The 20,248-nt window shown below is 39.5% G+C and overlaps 1 protein-coding gene across 1 annotated transcript; it reads left to right on the forward strand.

The window, feature by feature from the left end:
- Nucleotides 1-16,073: 16,073 nt before the first annotated feature.
- LOC109242699 (7-deoxyloganetic acid glucosyltransferase-like) lies at nt 16,074-19,788 on the forward strand. Its single transcript, XM_019409544.1, has 2 exons — nt 16,074-16,756; nt 18,662-19,788. Exons 1-2 carry the CDS (start codon nt 16,243-16,245, stop codon nt 19,630-19,632), a joined length of 1,485 nt encoding a protein of 494 aa, XP_019265089.1. The 5' UTR covers nt 16,074-16,242; the 3' UTR covers nt 19,633-19,788.
- The last annotated feature ends 460 nt before the right edge of the window (nt 19,789-20,248 follow it).

A 20,248-nucleotide genomic window follows, 5' to 3' on the forward strand; every position in this document is an offset into this window, starting at 1 on the left:
AAGGGATCTATCCTCATCCAGAGCTTACCGGAGCCTAGCTCCAGGACGGAGCAGCTCAGACCCAAGCCTGTCAAAGGCCTGCAGAAGAAAACTCGATAAGGAACGAAAGACGCGGGATTCGAAAGGCCTATGTCGAAACTCACTGCGAATTGAAGCCACGGACTTCCTCGAAGGCCGAGGACAAATCTGTTAATCTAGTCCCCCCTTCCCTGGAAGAAGAAACTCCGGTCGAGACATGGTCGCTCGGGGAAACCACCTTTCCAGAACCAGGAACTTCGGGCGCAGCAGGCTCAGATGTTGTTTCCATCTTGAAGCTCCGGTCCCGTTTCGCTTTACTCTGAGCGCCATCGCCCTGCGAGTGCATATCCCGCTTATTTCTGTCATTCTTTAGCCCGAGAGCTGGCAACCCCTTCCCCTCTCCGGAGAAGCACGGCCTCGCCTCAGAAGACTCTCCGATACCTACGGCAGCAAGATTAATACGCAGAAAGGGAAAATGCCTCTCCAAATGAACAAGGGGTAAGGAAAAAGTAGTACAAACACACACCTTGATGTTTTGCTTCCCATCTGCCCCGGAACACAGCTCTCCACCTAAGCTTATCACAAGTCAAGTGGGTCGCCAACTTCCGGACCCAACCAGACAGATCAGGAACGTCGCCTGGCGCCCATGAAACCACTATAGAAAGGGAGAAAACACGGTTACAAAACTAACCTTCGCCATAAACGAATCTGAGAAGGCACGGGATGTACCAGTTACGTGTAAAATTCCATTCCTCGGGGAATGGCATAAACTCCACAGGGATAACGTCAGCAGTCCGAACCCGAACGAACCGACTCACCCACTCCAGATCTCTATCCTCCTCATCATCAACAACGAAGGGCGTGGTCGACCGACAATGCAAGGTTAGCAGACCTCGGTGGTGAAAGGGTCGATACAGCCTAATGAGATGACTGAACGTGAATTCAGGCCTCGCCTTCTCCGCAAAGAACCTCATCATCTACACTACTCGCCAAAATGACGAATGTATCTGCGCCAAGGTAACCGGATACTTCAAATAGAAGTCGAGCACAACCCTGTCAAGGGGTCCCAGTGTGAAAGGATACGTGTACACATTCAAGAATCCATCAACATGATCCGAGATGCCCTCATCCGGGGAAAGAGTCTGTAACACTACTCTCTCCCCCCATCCGCAGTCTCTCCTCACTAACTCAAGGTGCCCCTCTCCTATCGAAGAAATAATCTTCAAGGAAGACTCTCTTTGATCCTGAGCATCGAGAGCGGAACTCTCCCCTCTCTGCCGAATAGGCCCCGATGTAACAGTCATGGCTATGGCGAGACTAGAAGAACTGAAGCAGGAACCTGCACAAATACTTTAGCGCTAAAGGTAATGGAGGGCTCAACGCTGAAATGGGAGGATAACTATCTAAAATGGGGAGATCCCTAAAGGAGCAGAAGCGACCCTATATACATATAAAGAAGCGGCATCGTCGCCAATCCCGAGGTGGTACCCGACCTAGAGGATCTCCATCAAAAAGAAGCCAGGCATTAAGGAGCCAATGGCATCATCTCCAGTCTCGAGGTGGTACCCGACCTCGAGGACCTCCATCAAAAAGAAGTTAGGCTTTAAGAAGCCAGCGGCATCATCTCCAATCTCGAGATGGTACCCGATCTCGAGAACCTCCTTCAAGAAAGGAAGTTAGACTCCAGGAAGCCTTTAGCACCATTGCAGGATTCGAGATGGTACCTTGTCTTGAAGGCTCCGCTCAAAAAGAAAAATAAGCGCTTTGAGCTCCGTCCATAAGGGTTCGACCTCAGGACATCGCCTAAGTCTGGCGACCCCCCTATTTGGGACCTATCTACAACGCCTTAAAAGTTATCTACATCAAGATTCAAAGCAAGTTTCCAGGTGCCCAAAGCTGACCCTCACTCAGAGACCGCTCTCGAAGATTTCAAGGCTCGAGGTATTATTTTCATATGAGCCAAGGTAAAGGTCCCGATGGCCCGAGTCTATCGGACGAATTCAAGCTTGGTCCGAGGAACAACAGAGGGTTCCGAGAGGTGCCGTTTTTAGTGACCGAAGGCCAGAAAGAGTACTCGCACCCGGGTTAGATATCGATAATAGTCAACAGAGGCATACATTCAGAGTCTCCATAAATGTAAAAGAATATGGCAAGCATCAAAGACAAAAGTCGAGAAAATATCTTTATATTTATAAACGTTTGGTTACAACAGCCCACAAAGGATCCTTACATATGATTAGAAAAGCCCGCAAGGGGTCCTTACACAGAAACAAAGAAGTGAGAGGGTATACGTATAGTAAAAGCCTAAGAGCCTAGCCTACTCTCAAAGGTGTGACCTCGGTAGCAACATCTTTGGATATCATCTCCTCGGTCGCACGTCCTCAAAGACAATATCTTCCAAACGCCGTCCCCTCGGGAGTCTTATCTCGACCCTCCAGAATGGAATCTTCAAAGGGGAAGATATAGAAGGGGAAAGCGATGGAGAAGAGCAAAGTGACGAAGGAGAAGCCGAAAGGAGCGAAGAAGTGGCTGGGTGAAAAATCTGGCTAGTATGAACTTCGCCAGCACTACTATTGTAAAGCCACTTATTGGGACGTTGCCCCGGCGCGGGATACAACAGTTGATAGATAGTATCACCCCACCCCAAGGAAATCAAAGAGGGTGTAGTACACCGGGCCGGGGCAGGAGGGTAAGCAGCGGAGTATAGTCCGAACACCCTCATGAGCAGCGGTGTACAGTCCAAACACGTTCCCCAGACGAAAGAGATTGGTCTCCCTGTCTCACCATCTCGAGACAACAACAACAACAACAACAGCAACAACAGCAACAACAACAACAACGAAACGGCAGAATCTCGCTCGACTGAGGGAAGTCCAGGAGATAGGCCTTGGCACAACTGATAGAAGCGCCGCCATACGTTCGTGAGGCCATGGGCCTCAAACATGGCGAACGACAGGGGATAAGGACGAAAAGAAGAGAAGATAGGATAAATATGGGAAGTCACTTGGGTGGAAGGTAATCCCAAAAAACTCCATTTATAGGAAGGGCGATAGTATAACCGACGGCACCATTATTGTCTTCGAAAGACGTATCGGCAGGCACAGTTAATGCGTCCTCAAGAGCTGAATCGATGGCGGCATTATAGCTTTGATGAACGGAAAATCGTAACACGTCGAATGATGCTGAAAAGATAAGTATATGGGGATGCCCCGGTTAACGTGAAGGTTGGCATCATAAGTAAGATGTTGTCCATATGATGTCATCACGGGAAGTTCGAAAAATCGGATGTCAAGGTCGTTTCTCATCGTTCCTCTCTAAGAAATGCGGGGACTATCTGTATACGGTGAAATCGGAGGGTCCAATTTCTCGTCATTTGAGGCAGTTCAGAAGATCATCTCGAGACCTCGAGGCTACAAAGCTATGGCCGAGTCTCCTCCCTCGAGGGTCATCGACACCCGATCCCAAAATGATGTAAGCCGCGACTATGATGAAGATGGGGGGTTCCCAAGGTGCACGGCTAAGATTGACAGAGCCTAGCTGGCCTACTCTAAACCAGAATCAGGGTGTCATGTCAAGTCTAGTTGTCCCATCCCACATCTTTACAATTAATGCCTTTTGTGCTGTACAGGGACTCCTTTCCTATATAAGGGGGCCTTTGTCATTTTGTAAGGTCTGTTGCTCCAATTACTCCACATGAAATATAGAAGAACATACTCTTTTCTCTCTAACATACTATCTCGATGTTGTTGCCCTTGTTTATTATCTTCATACTTGTTCTTCATTTATTGCTTATCATTGGCCATAAAGAGCCTTCATTGATTGTTTTATAACTGTTAGCCCTTCCCCGATTGCCCTTAATAGCTCGAACCCAAGCCCAAGAATCAACCTTGAGGCCCCGTATCGGTCAGTCCGAGGCCACGATTGGCTAGCTCATCGGTCTGATTATAACTCTATTTCAGCTCGCGTTTCGTCTCGAAACTTCATACATATATCATCAGTTGCTTAAACAACTAGCATAAAAATAGATCACGTATTTTTAGAGTCCCACCAACAAATTTAATTGTTATTATTATTTTCACGGTAAACAAGTTAAGAAATGAAGAAGAGGGGGTATATTTATAGTTTTTCAAAGGGCTAAATTATTAAATACTAAAAGTGTTATTTTTGAAAAGTACGCCCAAAAAAGGACTATTCTTGCAAAATAGCCGTTGGGCAACGGTCAAAATTGAAGCTGCCCGTTGCCAACAGTCAACTATATTAAAATAAAAAAGAATTCAAATAGTCGTTGAACCGGTCTGGGCCAGTCCGAGCCGGTTCAGTTAACCAGTACGAAGTGGACTTGACATTACCGTTTTAGATCGGTCCGGTTAACCGGTACCTAAATCCTACCCAGCATAATCCCTTCCCATCACAACCCAGCCCTGCCCGGCCCCTACCTACTGGTCCGATCCGGTCCGTTCTAAAACTGGTCTAGGCTAGTCCGGAACTAGGTCAACTCGGCCCATTTGACACCCTTAGTCGGAATTGAATTTTGGGAAGTTCGGAGTTGTTCCGCAAGGAAAATTCTCAATTCGGGAGCTATATGTTGGAAGAGTTGCCTAAGGTTTGACTTTTGAGTAAAGGATCTTGGAGTCGGGATTTGAAGTTTCCAATAGGTTCGTACGATGATTTCGGACTTGGGCATATGTTCGGGTTGAGTAGCGGGTGGCCCAGGAGCGTTTCGGCGCTTATTTTGGAAAGTTGACATTTTGAAGGTTTTAGAATTTCATATGTTTGATTTGAAGTGAATTTGGTATAATCGATGTCCGTTTGGAGTTCTGATCCTTGGAATAGGTTTGTGTCATAATTTATGACTTGCACGCAAAATTTGGCGTTATTCTGGGATGTTTAAGTGTAGTTCGGATGCGTTCGACGGAGTTTGAATGTTTTAAAGTTTAAAGAAAGGTTTCGATCGATGAGTCACAATTTTGATGTTGTTTGACGTGATTCGAGGCTTCGACTAAGTCCGTATCGTATTTTGGGATGTGTTGGTACATATGGATGGGGTCCCGGGGGGCCTCGGATTTCAACTGGATTGGAACTTAGATTTGAGGACATGCTGCTACTGGTGCTGAAGTCTGTTGTTGCCGCACCTACGATGGGATTGGTCACAGGTGCAGACACGTAGGTGCGAAGGGAGTCATCGCAGAAGCGAAGAGGGCCAGCCAGGGGGAGGGTCGCAGGTGCGGAGTTTGGCGCGCAGGTGCATATTCGCAGAAGCGGAGAAGGCACCGCATATGCGATACCTTGGCCTTTGCCATTGGACCACAAGTGCGGTCGTGTGTCGCAAAAGCGGGCTCTCAGGAGCGGTCAATGCTCCGCATAAGCGAGACCGCCGGAGCTCAATTGTTCCGCAGAAGCGGAATTGCCTAGGCTTAGAAGGAACCGCACCTGCAATGGATTTTTCCTCAGGTGCGGGGTCGCAGGTACGACTATTTGTCTGCAGATGTGAAAGTCGTTGGGCAGTGGGGTGTTGTTAATTCGATACTTAGCCATTCCTCTCACATTTTTCACTTGGTTGTACGACTTTTGAAGTTCTTGAAGAAGAGATTTTTATCATCTATTGTGAGGTAAGCTATTCCCACCTATTGTATGTTAAATTCATGGATTCTATAAAGATTTAAACATGGAAATGGGTAAAAATTTTGAGATTTAGGCCAGAGGGTTGACTTTGTTGACTTTTCGAGCGGAGTTGAGAATTATCATAAATTTTTAAATCATACGCGTTGGAGTATATTTTGATTGATTTTCACATTGTTTGACTAGTTTCTGATCGTTTGGCTTTGATTTGAAGAATTAGAGAGGTATTGGAGCCGGTTATAGGACTTCGGAGCGAGGTAAGTCTCCTGTCTAACCTTGTGAGGGAGAAACTACCCCCTAGGTGATGAAATTGTTATGTGATACTAGTTGTGGGTGCTACGTACACACGAGGTAACAAGAGTCCGTACGTAGCTAAAGCATGTTTATGTCCAGGTAGACTCAGGATTCTATCATGTAATATTTGAATTATTTAAGCTCCATTTGCTACCATAATTAATTAAATTTATGATTGAAATTGATGTAGAGATACATATATATATTGGGCCGGGATTTATCACCTTGAGTTGTTTGCAAATTATTTGAGAAACGGTAAATGTTATATCTACTTTATGCTTATGTACTTGTATTGTAAGCACGTCACTCATACTTCAATAAGTTCCTTCCTTTCTTGTGGAACGGGCCGAACGCCTTGGCAGTATATTGAGATGCATCTCTGGTTCGTGCTAGTCGACCCTCGGCAGTGTACACACCACTCTAGATCGGGCCGTATGACCTCGGCATAATCGCGGGTTATTCTGCTAGCACTTCGAATATTCACGAGATTTTCCTTCCACTGATGCCTGGCACTTTATATGGTATTCTTTATCTGTTTGTTATTGGCACTTGATATTTTCTGAGTTGTTGAGATAAAATACGAGATTGAGAAATTTATATCGTTAAAAGAAATATTGAAAGATTATGTTAGTTACAGTTTTTACCTCACTACTACTATTGTGCTTCATATCTGTTTATGAATTATCATACTGATTTATTAGACCACTAGTAAGTATCGATGTTGACCCCTCGTCACTACTTCTCTGGAGTTAGGCTATATACTTACTGGGTACACGTTGATTTATGTACTCATGCTGCACTTCTGCACTAATGTGCAGGATCTGACAAGTTCATTGGTGGTCATCTTGGCGCGTAGGCGCAGCTGCTAAGGAGACTTTATGGTGAGTTGCATTCCAGGTTACGTATCGCAGCCCACAGAGTCTCTATCGTACTATTTGCATCCTCTCTTATTTACATTCAAGACAGATATTATATTATTAGTATACTCCTTAGTATGCTCATGTACTTGTGACACCAGGTTTTGGAATATTCTAGTTGATGCCTACGGAATTGCATATTATTATCACCTTTTATTTTTATGCATTACTAATTATGTATGTACCCGTGATTTTAAAGGCATAAATTTTCCCTACTTAATAAAATTTATGATTTCAAAAGTAATAAAATGAACAGCTAATGTGATAGTTCACTGGTCGCTTGCCTAACAGCGATGTTCAGTGCCATCGTTCGGCGCCATCACGGCATATAATGGATTTTCTATCGTGACAAGTGACTCTACCATTCTTGATTTCACAATTTGCCATGAACTCCATAATCTCAGTTTTGGCCAATCTTCCTTCCATCTAAAGGACGTTGTCCTTCTAACTTTGAAGTTCTAGCTTCTCCAGCATCATCATCATTCCTTCCTCCTTCAAGTCCCTGAGGAGTCTACCTTTTAAGATTGTTTTCTTGCCAAACATCACCATCTTGTCCTATTCTTCATCGATTTCTTCTTCTTCACTTTCTTCTTCCTCCACTACTTTCCTGGACCTTTCTTCTTTTTGGATTGTAGCTGTCAGACACTCATTTCACTAAGTCTTTGAGGGGTTCCTGCACAGATGGAACAGGTTCTTGGAACCTCTTCCTCAAGCTAACCAGCCCCTCAGCTGCACTTGCATCACCCGACCCATTACCTCCTTCTTCTATCCAACTTTATTCCTCCTCAACTTCTTCATCACTCCATAGCACCATAGCCCATGTTTCCTCAGTCAACCGAACAGGAGTAGGTGAAGATTCAACCACTCCTTCTTTTCCCCATCCCCTCACATCACCTTGAGCACCCTCACTCCCTTTTAATTTTATATTTTTATTTTTACCACCAATTCTTTCCAACTCAGTGGTCTCTACCCCATCAATAGTACCAACCATTACAAATTTGTTCTCCAAATTTTTAGCAACTCCAGAAATTGTCTCAGACATAATATTAAGACCAGATGTTACCTGCTCTGTTTTAAATTAAAAAGTTTCTTCCCCCTCAGTTGCATACTTAGAGGATTCTTCAGATTTTTGGGCTACTTTTGCCTAGCTTGCTTTGAATTGTGATTTATTTTCTTGATTTATTCACTGCCAGCTACTGTCTTGCGTGTAAAGGATATGAGATAGGTGTGGTTGAGGGTGTGGTTGAAGGTGTGGGTGTATATTCCTTGGTTGGTGAAGAGGGGTTTTTAGATAGATTAGCCATCGATGTGCGCAGATGGGTTCTGCGTGTAAAGGATATGAGAGAAGATAGAGAGAATTATGGCGGCTGAAAAATTAGAAGTGAGGAAATGCGTAAGGCCAAATCAATTTAAGTAGGGAGAGTTTAAGTGGTTAACAACAGCTTTTTAGAAGCTCAAAAGTCTAATCAAACTAGGAAAGACAATTTGAAAAGACGTGGAGACTTCCCTAAAATCTAGGCAATTATGGCATTGGGGACTCTCATTCGGTGAAACTGGTTCGTTTTGTAACAGATAAGCTTGAGGGAGGTTGGGATTAAATGGGACTCTCTTTCTGATCCTGATCCAAATACAATTATTTCAAAATATGCGAAGTGGAGAATACATACCATGTTGATGAACTAGGTTCTTCACTGAGAATTCTCTTGTGTAAGTCTGAATTTTCCAAGAAAATAAAGATAATATCATTAGAGATTAATGAGAAATTTTAGCACATGGCACAAGAGTATACTAGTGAAAGTATGAGACTGAGCAAAATCTAATCTAATTATGCATAAAATTCACAAATTATTTAACCAATTATTGAGTTAGAACTGGTTCCTTTTAGGTGATCTAAAATCATCCCTAATTCTAATATGTTCCTTTCAAAGTGACCTCTACTTAGTGCTTTTGTGAATATGTCAGCTATTTGCTTGTCAGTAGCACAAAATTTCACAGTGATCAAACCTTGTTCATAGTTTTCCCTCCAAAAGTGATATCTAACATCTATGTTCTTAGTTTTTTTGTGATGAACTGGGTTCTTGGACATACTAATTGCACTAGCGTTGTCACAAAAGATGGGGATACAACCTACATCAATTCCAAAGTCCATTAATTTTTGTTTGATCCAAAACAATTGATCACAAGATGAGCCAGCAACCACATACTCAGCTTCAGTAGTAGACAAGGCCACATAGTTTTGCTTTTTTGTGGCCCAAGACACGAGACATGAGCCAAAGTAAGTGTGCCATACCTCCAAAAGTGATATCTAACATCTATGTGCTTAGTTCTTTTGTGATGAACTGGGTTCTTGGTCATACTAATTGCACTGGTGTTGTCACAAAAGATGGGGATACAACCTACATCAATTCCAAAGTCCATTAATTTTTGTTTGATCCAAAACAATTGAGCACAAGATGAGGCAGCAACCACATACTCAGCTTCAGCAGTAGACAAGGCCACATAGTTTTGCTTTTTTGTGGCCCAAGACACGAGGCATGAGCCAAAAAAGTGTGCCATACCTGAAGTGCTCTTTCTATCCACAAGAAAATGTGCATAATTCATATCAGCATATCCCACTAAGTTGAAATTACTACATTTCGGGTACCATAGGCAAAGATCAGTGGTGCCTTTTAGGTATCTCAAGATCCTCTTGACAGCGGTTAAGTGAGATTCCTTTGGATTTGCCTGAAATCTAGCATAGAGGTCTACACTGAAAACAATGTCAAATCTACTAACAGTGAGTTATAACAGAGAGCTAATCATACCCCTATACATCTTCTGATCAACAGATGAACCAGGTTCATCTATATCTAGTTTTGCAGTTGTTGCTATAGGAGTGTCAATTTTTTTTTGGAGTTTTCCATTTTGAACTTTTTAAGCAGCTCTTTCACCTACTTTTGCTGATGGAATAGTTCCATTTGAGTTTTGTTTAATTTGTAAGCCTAAAAAGAAATTAATCTCACCTATCATACTCATTTCCAATTCACTCCCCATTAGCTTAGAAAATTCTTTAATTAGCTTATCTCTAGTTGCTCCAAAGATTATATCATCAACATATATCTGAACTACCAAGATATCTTTCCCTTTTTCTTTCAAGAACAAAGTATTGTCAATTTTACCTCTCTTGTAGCCATGCTCAAGCAAAAATCATTCATACCATGCTCTTGGAGCCTACTTGAGCTCATAAAGTTCCTTGTCAAGCTTGTAGACATGATCAGGACATTCCTGTCTCTCAAATCCAAGAGGTTGCTTGACGAAGACTTCTTTTAGATAGACATTGAGGAAGTCACTCTTGACATCCATCTAATAGAGAGTGAATTTCAGGTAGGCAGCAAATGCTATAAGGCACCACTAGAATCTTCCAGTTCATCAAGCTTGTTCCTTGTAACTGTTCCATCTTCATCAAATTTGTCTCTGAACACCCATTTTGTGCCAATTACTGATCTGTTCTTGGGTCTTGGTACCAGATGCCACACTTGACTTCTATCAAATTAGTTGAGTTCATCTTGCATTGCATTCACCCAGTCTGCATCCTACAAAGCCTCAAAAACATTTTTAGGTTCAATAAGAGATAGAAAAACATCAAAAGCATAGAGGTTCTTCAGAGAAGATCTGGTTTTGATTCCAGAGGTTGGATCAGTTAATATGTTACCAATGGGGTAAGAACTTTGATATTTGTAAAGTTTCATAACCAACTGGATTCCCATAGATGTTTCTTTAATTCTCTGTTATTGAGGAACAGGTTCAGTTCCCTCGAGGTTTGAGGATTAGTTCTTCTCTGTTCAGTTCCCTCTGTCAGGTTGCCTTGGGTGGAAGGACATGTTCCATCACATGTTCCTTCTTCTGGTGCAGCTTCAGTCTGGGATGTGGTTTCAATTGAGTTTCTGACCGGCCTAATTCCTTCATCATCCTATTCCTGCCTCTCAAAAGGAATGTTAGTTTCATCAAAAACCGAATGGACACTTTCTTCTACACACATAATTCTTTTATTATAAATCTTTTAAGCTTTACTATATGAACAATATCCCAAGAATACACTCTCGTCACTTATGGGATCAAACTTACCTAGGGAGTCTTTTCCATTATTGTGCACAAAGCACTTGCATCCAAATGCCCTAAGATGGGATATATTTGGTTTTCTCCCTTTAAGTAACTCATAGGGAGTCTTTTAAATAATAGGTCTAGCCATGCACCTATTTGTGATGTAGCATGCAGTGTTCACAGCTTCTACCCAGAAGCTTTGAGGCAATTTACTAGCAAGTAGCATAGTCCTAGCCATTTCCTCTAATGTTCTATTCTTTCTTTCAACTACTCCATTTTATTGTGGAGTCATAGGAGCAAAAATGTTATGATCTATGCCATTCTCATCATAAAATTCAGCAAATTTAGCATTATCAAATTCAGTACCATGATCAGACCTAATTGATGCAAATTGATTACCTAGTTGTTTCTGAGTTTTTCTAACAAATGAAGTGAACATATCAATGCTTCATCTTTATATGTTAAAAATAGTGTACAAGTAAACCTAGAGTAATCATCAATAAGAACCATAACATATCCCTTACCACCTCTGCTCAATGTTCTCATTAGTCCACAAAGATCCATATGGCCCAGTTCCATCGTCCTAGTAGTTCTTACCATTTTCTTGCTTTTAAAAGAGTATCTTACCTACTTCCCCTTTGCAAAGCCTTACAAACTTAATCTTCCTTGAACTTAATGTTAGGCAACCCTACCACCAAGTTCTTGGAGACTAGTTTGTTAAGTTGGTTTAGACTTGCATGTCCAAGTCTCTTGTGCCGAAGGAGGGGATCATTTTCCAACAAACTTAAGCAAGTGATTTCATTATCTGAAAGTGTCGCATATATGTTATTCACTCTTTTTCCCTATAAAACTATCTTGTCAATGGTAATATTAATCATAAAGCATTTTGTAGAGGTGAATGCTACCATGTTACCTCTATCACATAGTTGTGATACACTTATTAGACTATACTTCAGTCCATCTATCAAGTAGGCATTCTCAATAGAGTGAGAATCAATCTTACCTACCTTTCCAACCCCAATGATCACACCTTTCTTTCCATATCCAAAGGAGACATTATCTCATTTAAGGTCCTCAAGTAAAAGGAACTGGTTCTTGCTTCCTGTCATGTGCTTTGAGCAGCCACTATCCATAAACCTTATTTGGCTACTCTCTTTCACTTGGACCTGCAAAAGGAAATCAGGGGTTAGTCTTAGGAACCCAAACTAGTTTGGATCCCTTTCTATAGGTAAAAGGATGAATCAAATTCTTTTTATCCAACTTGGCAGCCTATTTTTCCTTAGAACAAATTTTTTGTTCTTTTGACTTGCCTTCTCTTTTGCAATGCATTCACTCTTATAGTGACCGGTGTTACTACAGTGTGTGAAAATATTGTTCTTAGGGAGTGTGAGGTACTCGCTTTTGGGATATCACTTATGTGCAAAGTTCTCAGAGCTAAGTCCTTTTCTGTTGCTACTATGTTGTTCTTGTAGCCATGAAAGTGCATCAGAGGATCTGTTCCATTTACAAGTTCTGTCTAACTCATGCTTGACCTTGTCCAGATCCCCCTTTAAAGACTCTTACCAGTTCATCCCTCTTATACAAACTCATATTTTATTTTTCCTACATTTTGTTCTGAAGTGAGTTGCGTGTGATCAGCTGTCTTTTTGCCTGTTCCTAAACAGTTGCATCAAGTGCATGAACCTGGTTCTTTAACATAGTATTTTCACTTTCATCTTCACAAGCCCTAAGTTCTAGGTTTTTGCACTGGGCTTTCAAAATCACACATTCTTTTGACAGTTGTTCCTTTTCATTATTCATATCCTCAGATTCATCAATTAATTCCAGTAATAAATTAGATAATCTTTCTTTAGACAAAATTTTAATCTTGTCTTTGAGGTGAAAGACATTTACCTCAGTTTCTTCATTAGACTCTCCAATGGTCATCAGTGCTCGTTTGTCATCATCATTATCTGAGCTTTCATCTGAGCTTTCTCCCTAAGCAGTGACCATAGCCTTGGTTGATCCTTTCTTGTTGCATTTCTTGGGTTGAACCTGTTCCTTCTTTCTGCACTTTCAACCCACAAATGATAGTTTTTGATCATGTGGTCAGTCTTTCCAGACTTGTAGCAGCTATCATTGGTTTGCTTCTCCGGATCTCTTGCTTTGCTGTAGCTTCCACTTCTTGAAGAACCCTTTCCTCTTCTTAGGTACTTCTTGATGTCTTTAGTGATCATCGCCATTTCATCATCTTTCAGATCAGAACCTTCAGTGATTCTGAGTGTCAAGCTCCTTTCCTTCTTAGGTATACTCAATTTTATGGTTTGTCTCCTAAGTTCATAGGCAGTAAGATTCCCTATCAATTCATCTAGTGGGATAGTGACAATATTCTTTGATTCCTAGATAGCAGTGATCTTACTCTCCCAAGTGATTGGCAAGACCCTAGTGAGTATCTTCTCGAATCTTTCTTCTTCAAGGATAATCCTTCCAAAAGATTTTAGTTCATTTGTCAATGTAGTGAACCTTGTGTACATCTCCTGAATGGTTTCTCTATCCTTCATAACAAAGTTCACATAATGAGAGTACAGTAAAGTTCCTCTAGATCTCTTCACCGGAGTTGTTCCTTCATGGGCCACTTGCAGTGTGTCCCAAATTTGCTTAGCAGTGTAACAACCTTGTATTCTGCTATAATCATGTGGACCAAGCCCACAAACAAGCCACTTCTTGGATTTAGCATTCTTCTCCCTCTTCTTCAAGTCCTCGGCATTGCAATCCTCTCTTATCTTTGGCACATCTACTCCTTCAGTATTTTTCTTCAAGGTAGGCAGTGGACCATCAGTGACAACATCCCATAGCTCATAGTCCTCTCCTAGAATATGATCTCTCATTCTTGACTTTCAGCAGGAGTAGTACTGGACATTAAAGAGTGGTGGCCTAGCAGTGGATTGACCTTCCCAATTTTCAGGTGTTGCACTCATCTTGATCTTCTCCTAAGGTGTTAGCCTCTTCAAGGATAACCCGATGTGATTCCAATTAATGTTTTATACTTCAATACCACACAAGAGAGAGGGTGATTTGTGTGGTGTCCAATTTTTGTGTGCACTAGATTATAGAAGGACCTGGTTCTTCTATGTGTTCCTTATACTACTGTTGCGGAATAATAAATGCAAAAAGTAAAGAACACAAGGATTTTTACGTGGAAAACACCCAACTCATAAGGTGAAAAAATCACGACCTACTACCCAGAAGAATTTGTCCTAACACTTCACTAAATTACAGAGCCAAAAACAGCATTTACAAAACTCTTGTAAACCTAAGGATTACCTCTAACCCTTTGTGGCAACCGGTCTCAAGTTGTTGCGACAACTTCAAGTTAACTCTAACTTGAATACTACAACTAAAAGTACCTAGTACAAATGCTTCTAGATAAAGCTGAAAGGTACAACTCAAAACCCTACTACAATGAAACTAGAATAAAAGACAGTCACTTGGAACTGGTTCTTCTATCTGGTTCATGTAGCTTCAAGTTCGCACACTTCAATCACACCGGAATTTCTTGCAAAATGCCTTGCTATTTTGCTCTCAACTCTTTCTTAACTTATGTGTTCTGGTAAAATGAGAATATCTTGAAATATATAGAGTTAGTAGAATAGGATTAACTAGAGTTCTAATGCTATACTCTTCCTTGGTGGAAGAGTTCTAGTTATCTTCAACTTCTAATTCCTCTCTTATCTACGATAGAGTTTCAATTCGAGTAAGGAGTCCTTCTCCTTATCATTTATGCAACCTTTTCGTTCAGCAGATATCAGATATAACTACTTAAGCTTATCTCTTTCACGTGCATGTTTTGTGCTTGAATCTGCCCGTATTTGTGTACACTATGTATGGACCTGATTCACGGGTGTGTTTCTTTATCAATCATCAAAACAAACTTACTCAAACTAACACTTTTTACTTAGAAGATTTTGACTCATGTTTTACTTCTTTTCTCTGTTTTCTGTGACAACCAGGTTGCTTTGCATATAGCAAAGAACTTAGTATTTCATGAGAGAACAAAGCATGTTGAGGTTGTTGCCATTTCATCCTGTCTAAGCTCAACGACGGTTGGATTCAACTGTCCCATGTTTCAATTTCCAAAGCAGCTGGCGGATGTGCTTACTAAACTTCTACTTGGTTGGAGGTGCTCTGCATCACTAATTTCTAGGCAAGTTGAAGGTGTTGATCACCTCTAATTTGTAAAAGGTGTTGAGCTAAGGAATTATATGACATCTAGGCCATGACAAAAACTTGATAAGTAGGTGTATTGGTTGATATGTTTATGTTAGGCCATTATGTATTTCAGCCACTTTTATTATGTACATAGGTTTCGAATAGTATTTTATTCATTTTACCCGACTTACGCCCAAATTATAAATATAGAGACTTAGATTAGATGGACCATCAGATTATTTTACATGATTCTCTTTTTTGTATAGCTGATACGCTCTTTTTTTCATGGTTGAAAATCCTAATAATCTTTCTTTGATTTCGGCTCTCGATTCACTTTGTTATCAAATGAATATAATGGTGGAGAGTTGTTGGGAGGAGAGAGGGGAAAGGAGAAAGAGAAAACCAAAACTTTAAAAAAATAAAAGCTTTTCACGCGGTGAAATATGGTGACACACGTACATTGCCATGTTAATAAAATATTTAAGTTTTAAGTTTTTGTTGTCATTTATGTTATATTTTTAAATTTCAAGCTTTTAAGAATTTATTATAAATCTACCTCTATTTTTAATAGTTTAAATTTTATATCACCTGCATTAAATATATGTTTTTCTCACCATTTTTTATTCCCAATTGTGTAAATATTTTTTTAAAAACATTAATTGTTATTAATAAACTTATTGATACGAGCAAAATTATTTTATTCTATTTATATTCTTTCCATTATTTTTATTGTTTAATATCATTACATAATGCTTGAATATAAATGAGATTTAGTTATTATAGTAGGTAGGTTCATACCATAGATTTTAGAAAAGAAAAAATATCATAATATTAAAAAAGTTAAAAAAATGAGATATAAATATTGATAATATAGAGGAGTAGAAAAAAAGAGAAATGTCATTATTGAATTGAACTACAAGCAAGGTAAAGGTGCAGCAGCTCCATTTATTAAAGGAACAAATCCTAGGCGCCGTATCTTTGACAAATCTTTGTGTCGTCATTCTTAAAATCTTAACGCCAGCCAAAGCTTATTATAAGCAACGAGTAGTAGCTATCAATATACATCTCTCAATCTTATCTCCCATTTCCCACAAGGAGCAGAGAGACAACTCAGAACTGTTCATCAATGGACCATCCCTCTCCTCACGTGCTCCTCTTCCCTCTTCCAATACAAAGCCCTATCAACTCTATGCTTCAACTTGCCGAGCTCTTCTGTCTCGCCGGTTTGCAGGTAACTTTCCTCAACACCAACCACAATCAGAAACTTCTCCTCCGACACACCAACGTCGAATCAAGATTCCGGCAATATCCTCGGTTCCGTTTTCGGACCATTTCCGACGGCCTACCGGAGGAAAATCCCCGATCATCGGTACAGTTTGGAGAGCTTATTAGCTCTTTGCAAGCTATGGCGGAGCCTTTCCTCAGAGAAATATTGCTCGGCAGTAGTAGTAGTAGTAGTGATGGAGTTACTGAGGCGCCGGTGACGTGTGTTATACCAGATGGGTTGTTTTATTATGCAGTGGATATTGGTAATGAGATGGGAGTTCCAGTTATCCCTTTCGACACTATTAGTCCTTGTTGCCTCTGGGTTTATCTCTGTATTCCAAAACTCATTCAAGTCGGAGAGATTCCTTTCAAAGGTACTCTTCTTCTTTTTTCGTTTTCTTTAATTTTAAGTATATATAATTGTTTAAGGTAAATGATACATCCACAAGTGGTTCTTTGACCTCCATTATTTATCCACTCGCCCCTCATAAAAGTTGAGTTGAGTACACTTTACGTCTGAATATTAAAGAAACATAAATATTGATAGAAGTTGAGTTGATTACATTTTTATTTTAGCATAACACTGTTTCGCACTCCTTCATGTTTTTTCCTCTGTTTATCAAATTACTTAATTTTTGGCTGAACATACCGAGACACTAAAGTTGCTACTATTTTTCATTTAGATATACTAACTAGGCCTTGTTATATTGAATATTTGTACTAGGTCCAAAATATATCAATTAGACACATTTTGTATTGATTTAGAAATACCTCAAGCTCGAGCGCTCCTTACGAGGAATAACTAGCCACTTAAATCACTTTGGTGGGAAAGATGAACCTTAAATGCTTCTCTCTGTTTCAAATTAGATGAGTTACTTTTCTTTTTAATCTGTTCTAAAATAAATTATATATTTTTAAATTTAAAAATAATTCAACTTTAATGTCTTCATTTTGTGCATTTATAACCACACAAATGTAACGGTCATACAAACCTTTTATCCTTTATGTTTTTAAGACCACAAATTTTAAAAGTTTTTTTTCTTAAACTTCGTGCCTAGTCAAACTATCTCATCTAAATTGAAACGGTGTGAGTATGAAATATGAAAAGTTGTCCAAGTTAGGTGTGAAAATTACATGTTCCAAGTGTAATTGACTAATTATTGATTGTAAGGAGTGCTTGTAGATACGTGTAGTGAGCTATGCAAGGGTTTTCAAAGTTTATTTTTTAATCAATAACAAGTAATATTTTACCCTATACGTGATATAATTTTTTGGCGAATGGTGTTCAGTTGACCATTCTTGACCAGCTTCGCCACTGGACAAGTGCTTGAGGTATTTCCAAGAGAATGCGAAATGTGTCCGATCCGATTGGTACAATTTGGGCTTATTATTGTGTTCAATCGGAAAAAAGAGTAGTTGAGACGTCTCAATTAAAAATCGTGATAATTTAAGGTATCTGCATATATATTCAACCTTTTATATGAATTCAGGCGTAAATTTTTTAAGCATTTTGGAATAATTTATTCTAAGTATTTATGAAGTATCCTAAAAGGCATTAATATAAATTACAATATTTAGTAATTTAAATATTAGAAAAATTCATTGTGATCAAATAAACTTGTTTGACTCTTCCAATTATAAGGAGTAAAGTGGAATCAGAGGGAGTATCTACTTTTGTGTTTAAGATTTCTGTTTTGTTCTATTTTCTTCAAAAGAGATGCAACAACAGTTGACTAAAGCTTGAGAAAAAACGAACAAGAATAATATATCATGTTAACTACTCCACTGAAGAATATAAGAAAATGCTACGTGTGACTAAAACAAAATTCTGGTTGGTTACTGCTTTTGTGATATAATTAAAATATAATTATATCTTCGTTGCCAGCATAAACACGTTAATTACTATGCGTCGCATATTATTTTTAATAAATTCTAGAATGTTTTAAGATTATCTTTCTCGGTCGAAGTTAAATATTAGTACTACTGTAGTATGCAGTATTCAAGAATAGATAAGGTCAAACTTTATGACTTTATTGATCGAGTTTTCTCTTCAGCCCTCTGCCTATTCTGTACGTTCTACTGCCAGGAACTCTTTTCCATATGAAAACGTTAGGATTCTGCTACTATCAATAGTTTCTTCCAAGTAGAAAATATGTACGTAAAAGACAAAATACTTTCACTTTATTTATCTTTGGATGAAAGCGTATTTTAAATTCTCTTGTGATTTATGGAAACATCTAACTCAGTTAACAAGCCAAAAATTTGTCTTTCTTGTTAAGGACATGATTTGGACGTATTGTTCGAAAATGTAGCTGGCATGCAAGGTCTTCTACGCCGTCGTGATTTTCCATTCTATCGTCTAATCGATTATGCGACTGATCCCTATTGCCAAATCGCACTCAAAGAAGTGGAGAGTATCCCTCAATCCAATGGACTCATATTAAACACATTTGAAGATTTAGACGGGCCATTACTCTCCCTCATTAGCTCTCATTGTCCACAAACTTATGCTATTGGGCCACTACATTTGCATCTCAAGAATAAAGTTGGTGAAAAAAGGATGCCAATATCAGCCTCTTCAAATAGTTTATGGAAAGAAGACCACAGTTCAATTCAATGGCTCGATGCACAGCCAATCGAATCAGTAATCTATGTAAGTTTTGGAAGTATGGCAACTTTGTCAAAGGAAGAAATCTTGGAGTTTTGGCATGGGTTAGTAAATAGTGGAATCAGATTTTTGTGGGTCATGAGGTCCAACTTGTTAAGGGGAGAAGAATTGAACCACCAATTTGTGAAGGAGCTTGCCGAGGGATGCAAAGAAAGAGCCTATATAGTGAGTTGGGCTCCACAAGAAAAGGTGTTGGCCCACTCTGCTATTGGTGGGTTTTTAACTCACAGTGGATGGAACTCGACTATGGAAAGTATTGTTCAAGGAAAGCCCATGATCTGTTGGGCTGTTTACGTGGACCAACGAGTCACTAGTAGATTTGTGGGTGAGGTGTGGAAAATTGGGGTGGACATGAAGGACATGTGTGATAGATACATTATAGAGAAGATGGTGAAAGATTTGATGGTAACAAATAGGGATGAGTTCAAGAAATCGGCTGAGAAATTATCTAATTTGGCAAAAGAAAGTGTTGGAGAGGGAGGTTCATCGTACAATGCTCTTGAATGTCTCGTCGATGACATTAAAAAATTAGGCAGAAGAGGGAAGGATATCAAATCTAAATGCATTGGATACAAAGGGTAAAACTTAGCAATCATTATTTTGTACACAAGTGCAATTGTGATATAAATATTCCAATGTCCAACAAAAAGAATAGATTATTTTCTTCTTTTGTCGGATACAAGTTATTCATGGAGTTCCATGCCAGTTGTAGAGTTGAGCAAGTTGTTTTGATCGTTATGTAGGAGGTAAGCCACCATTGATCACATAAAACAAGCAGAAGATAGGTTGATTCAGCAAGAGTTTAAGGGGAAAAAAAATTGTGTAGATAAAAAATCCTCTTATCAACGATAAAATAAGTAAAATATAAGTTTAAAGTTAAGTTGTTTTTAAATATAAAATTATTTAATTATTTTTAAACGGACTAATAAGAAAAATGTGTAACATAAATTGGAACAAGAAGAGTATAAATTGTAACATATAAAATTATTTAAGCGTGTAAGCTTATTAGTTTTGCCCATTTCATTTAGACGACGAATAGTGGGAATTATTAGGGGTGGGCGTTCGGACAGTACGGATTGAATATGAGAATTTCGGTTTGGATTTTCGATTTTCGGATTGAAGATATGATAATTCAAATTCAATCCAAATAAGTTCGGATTGGATCGGATTTTTTAAGTTCGGTTTCGGATTAATCGAT

Source organism: Nicotiana attenuata, unplaced genomic scaffold, assembly GCF_001879085.1.
Source record: "Nicotiana attenuata strain UT unplaced genomic scaffold, NIATTr2, whole genome shotgun sequence".
Classification (NCBI taxonomy): Eukaryota; Viridiplantae; Streptophyta; class Magnoliopsida; order Solanales; family Solanaceae; genus Nicotiana; species Nicotiana attenuata.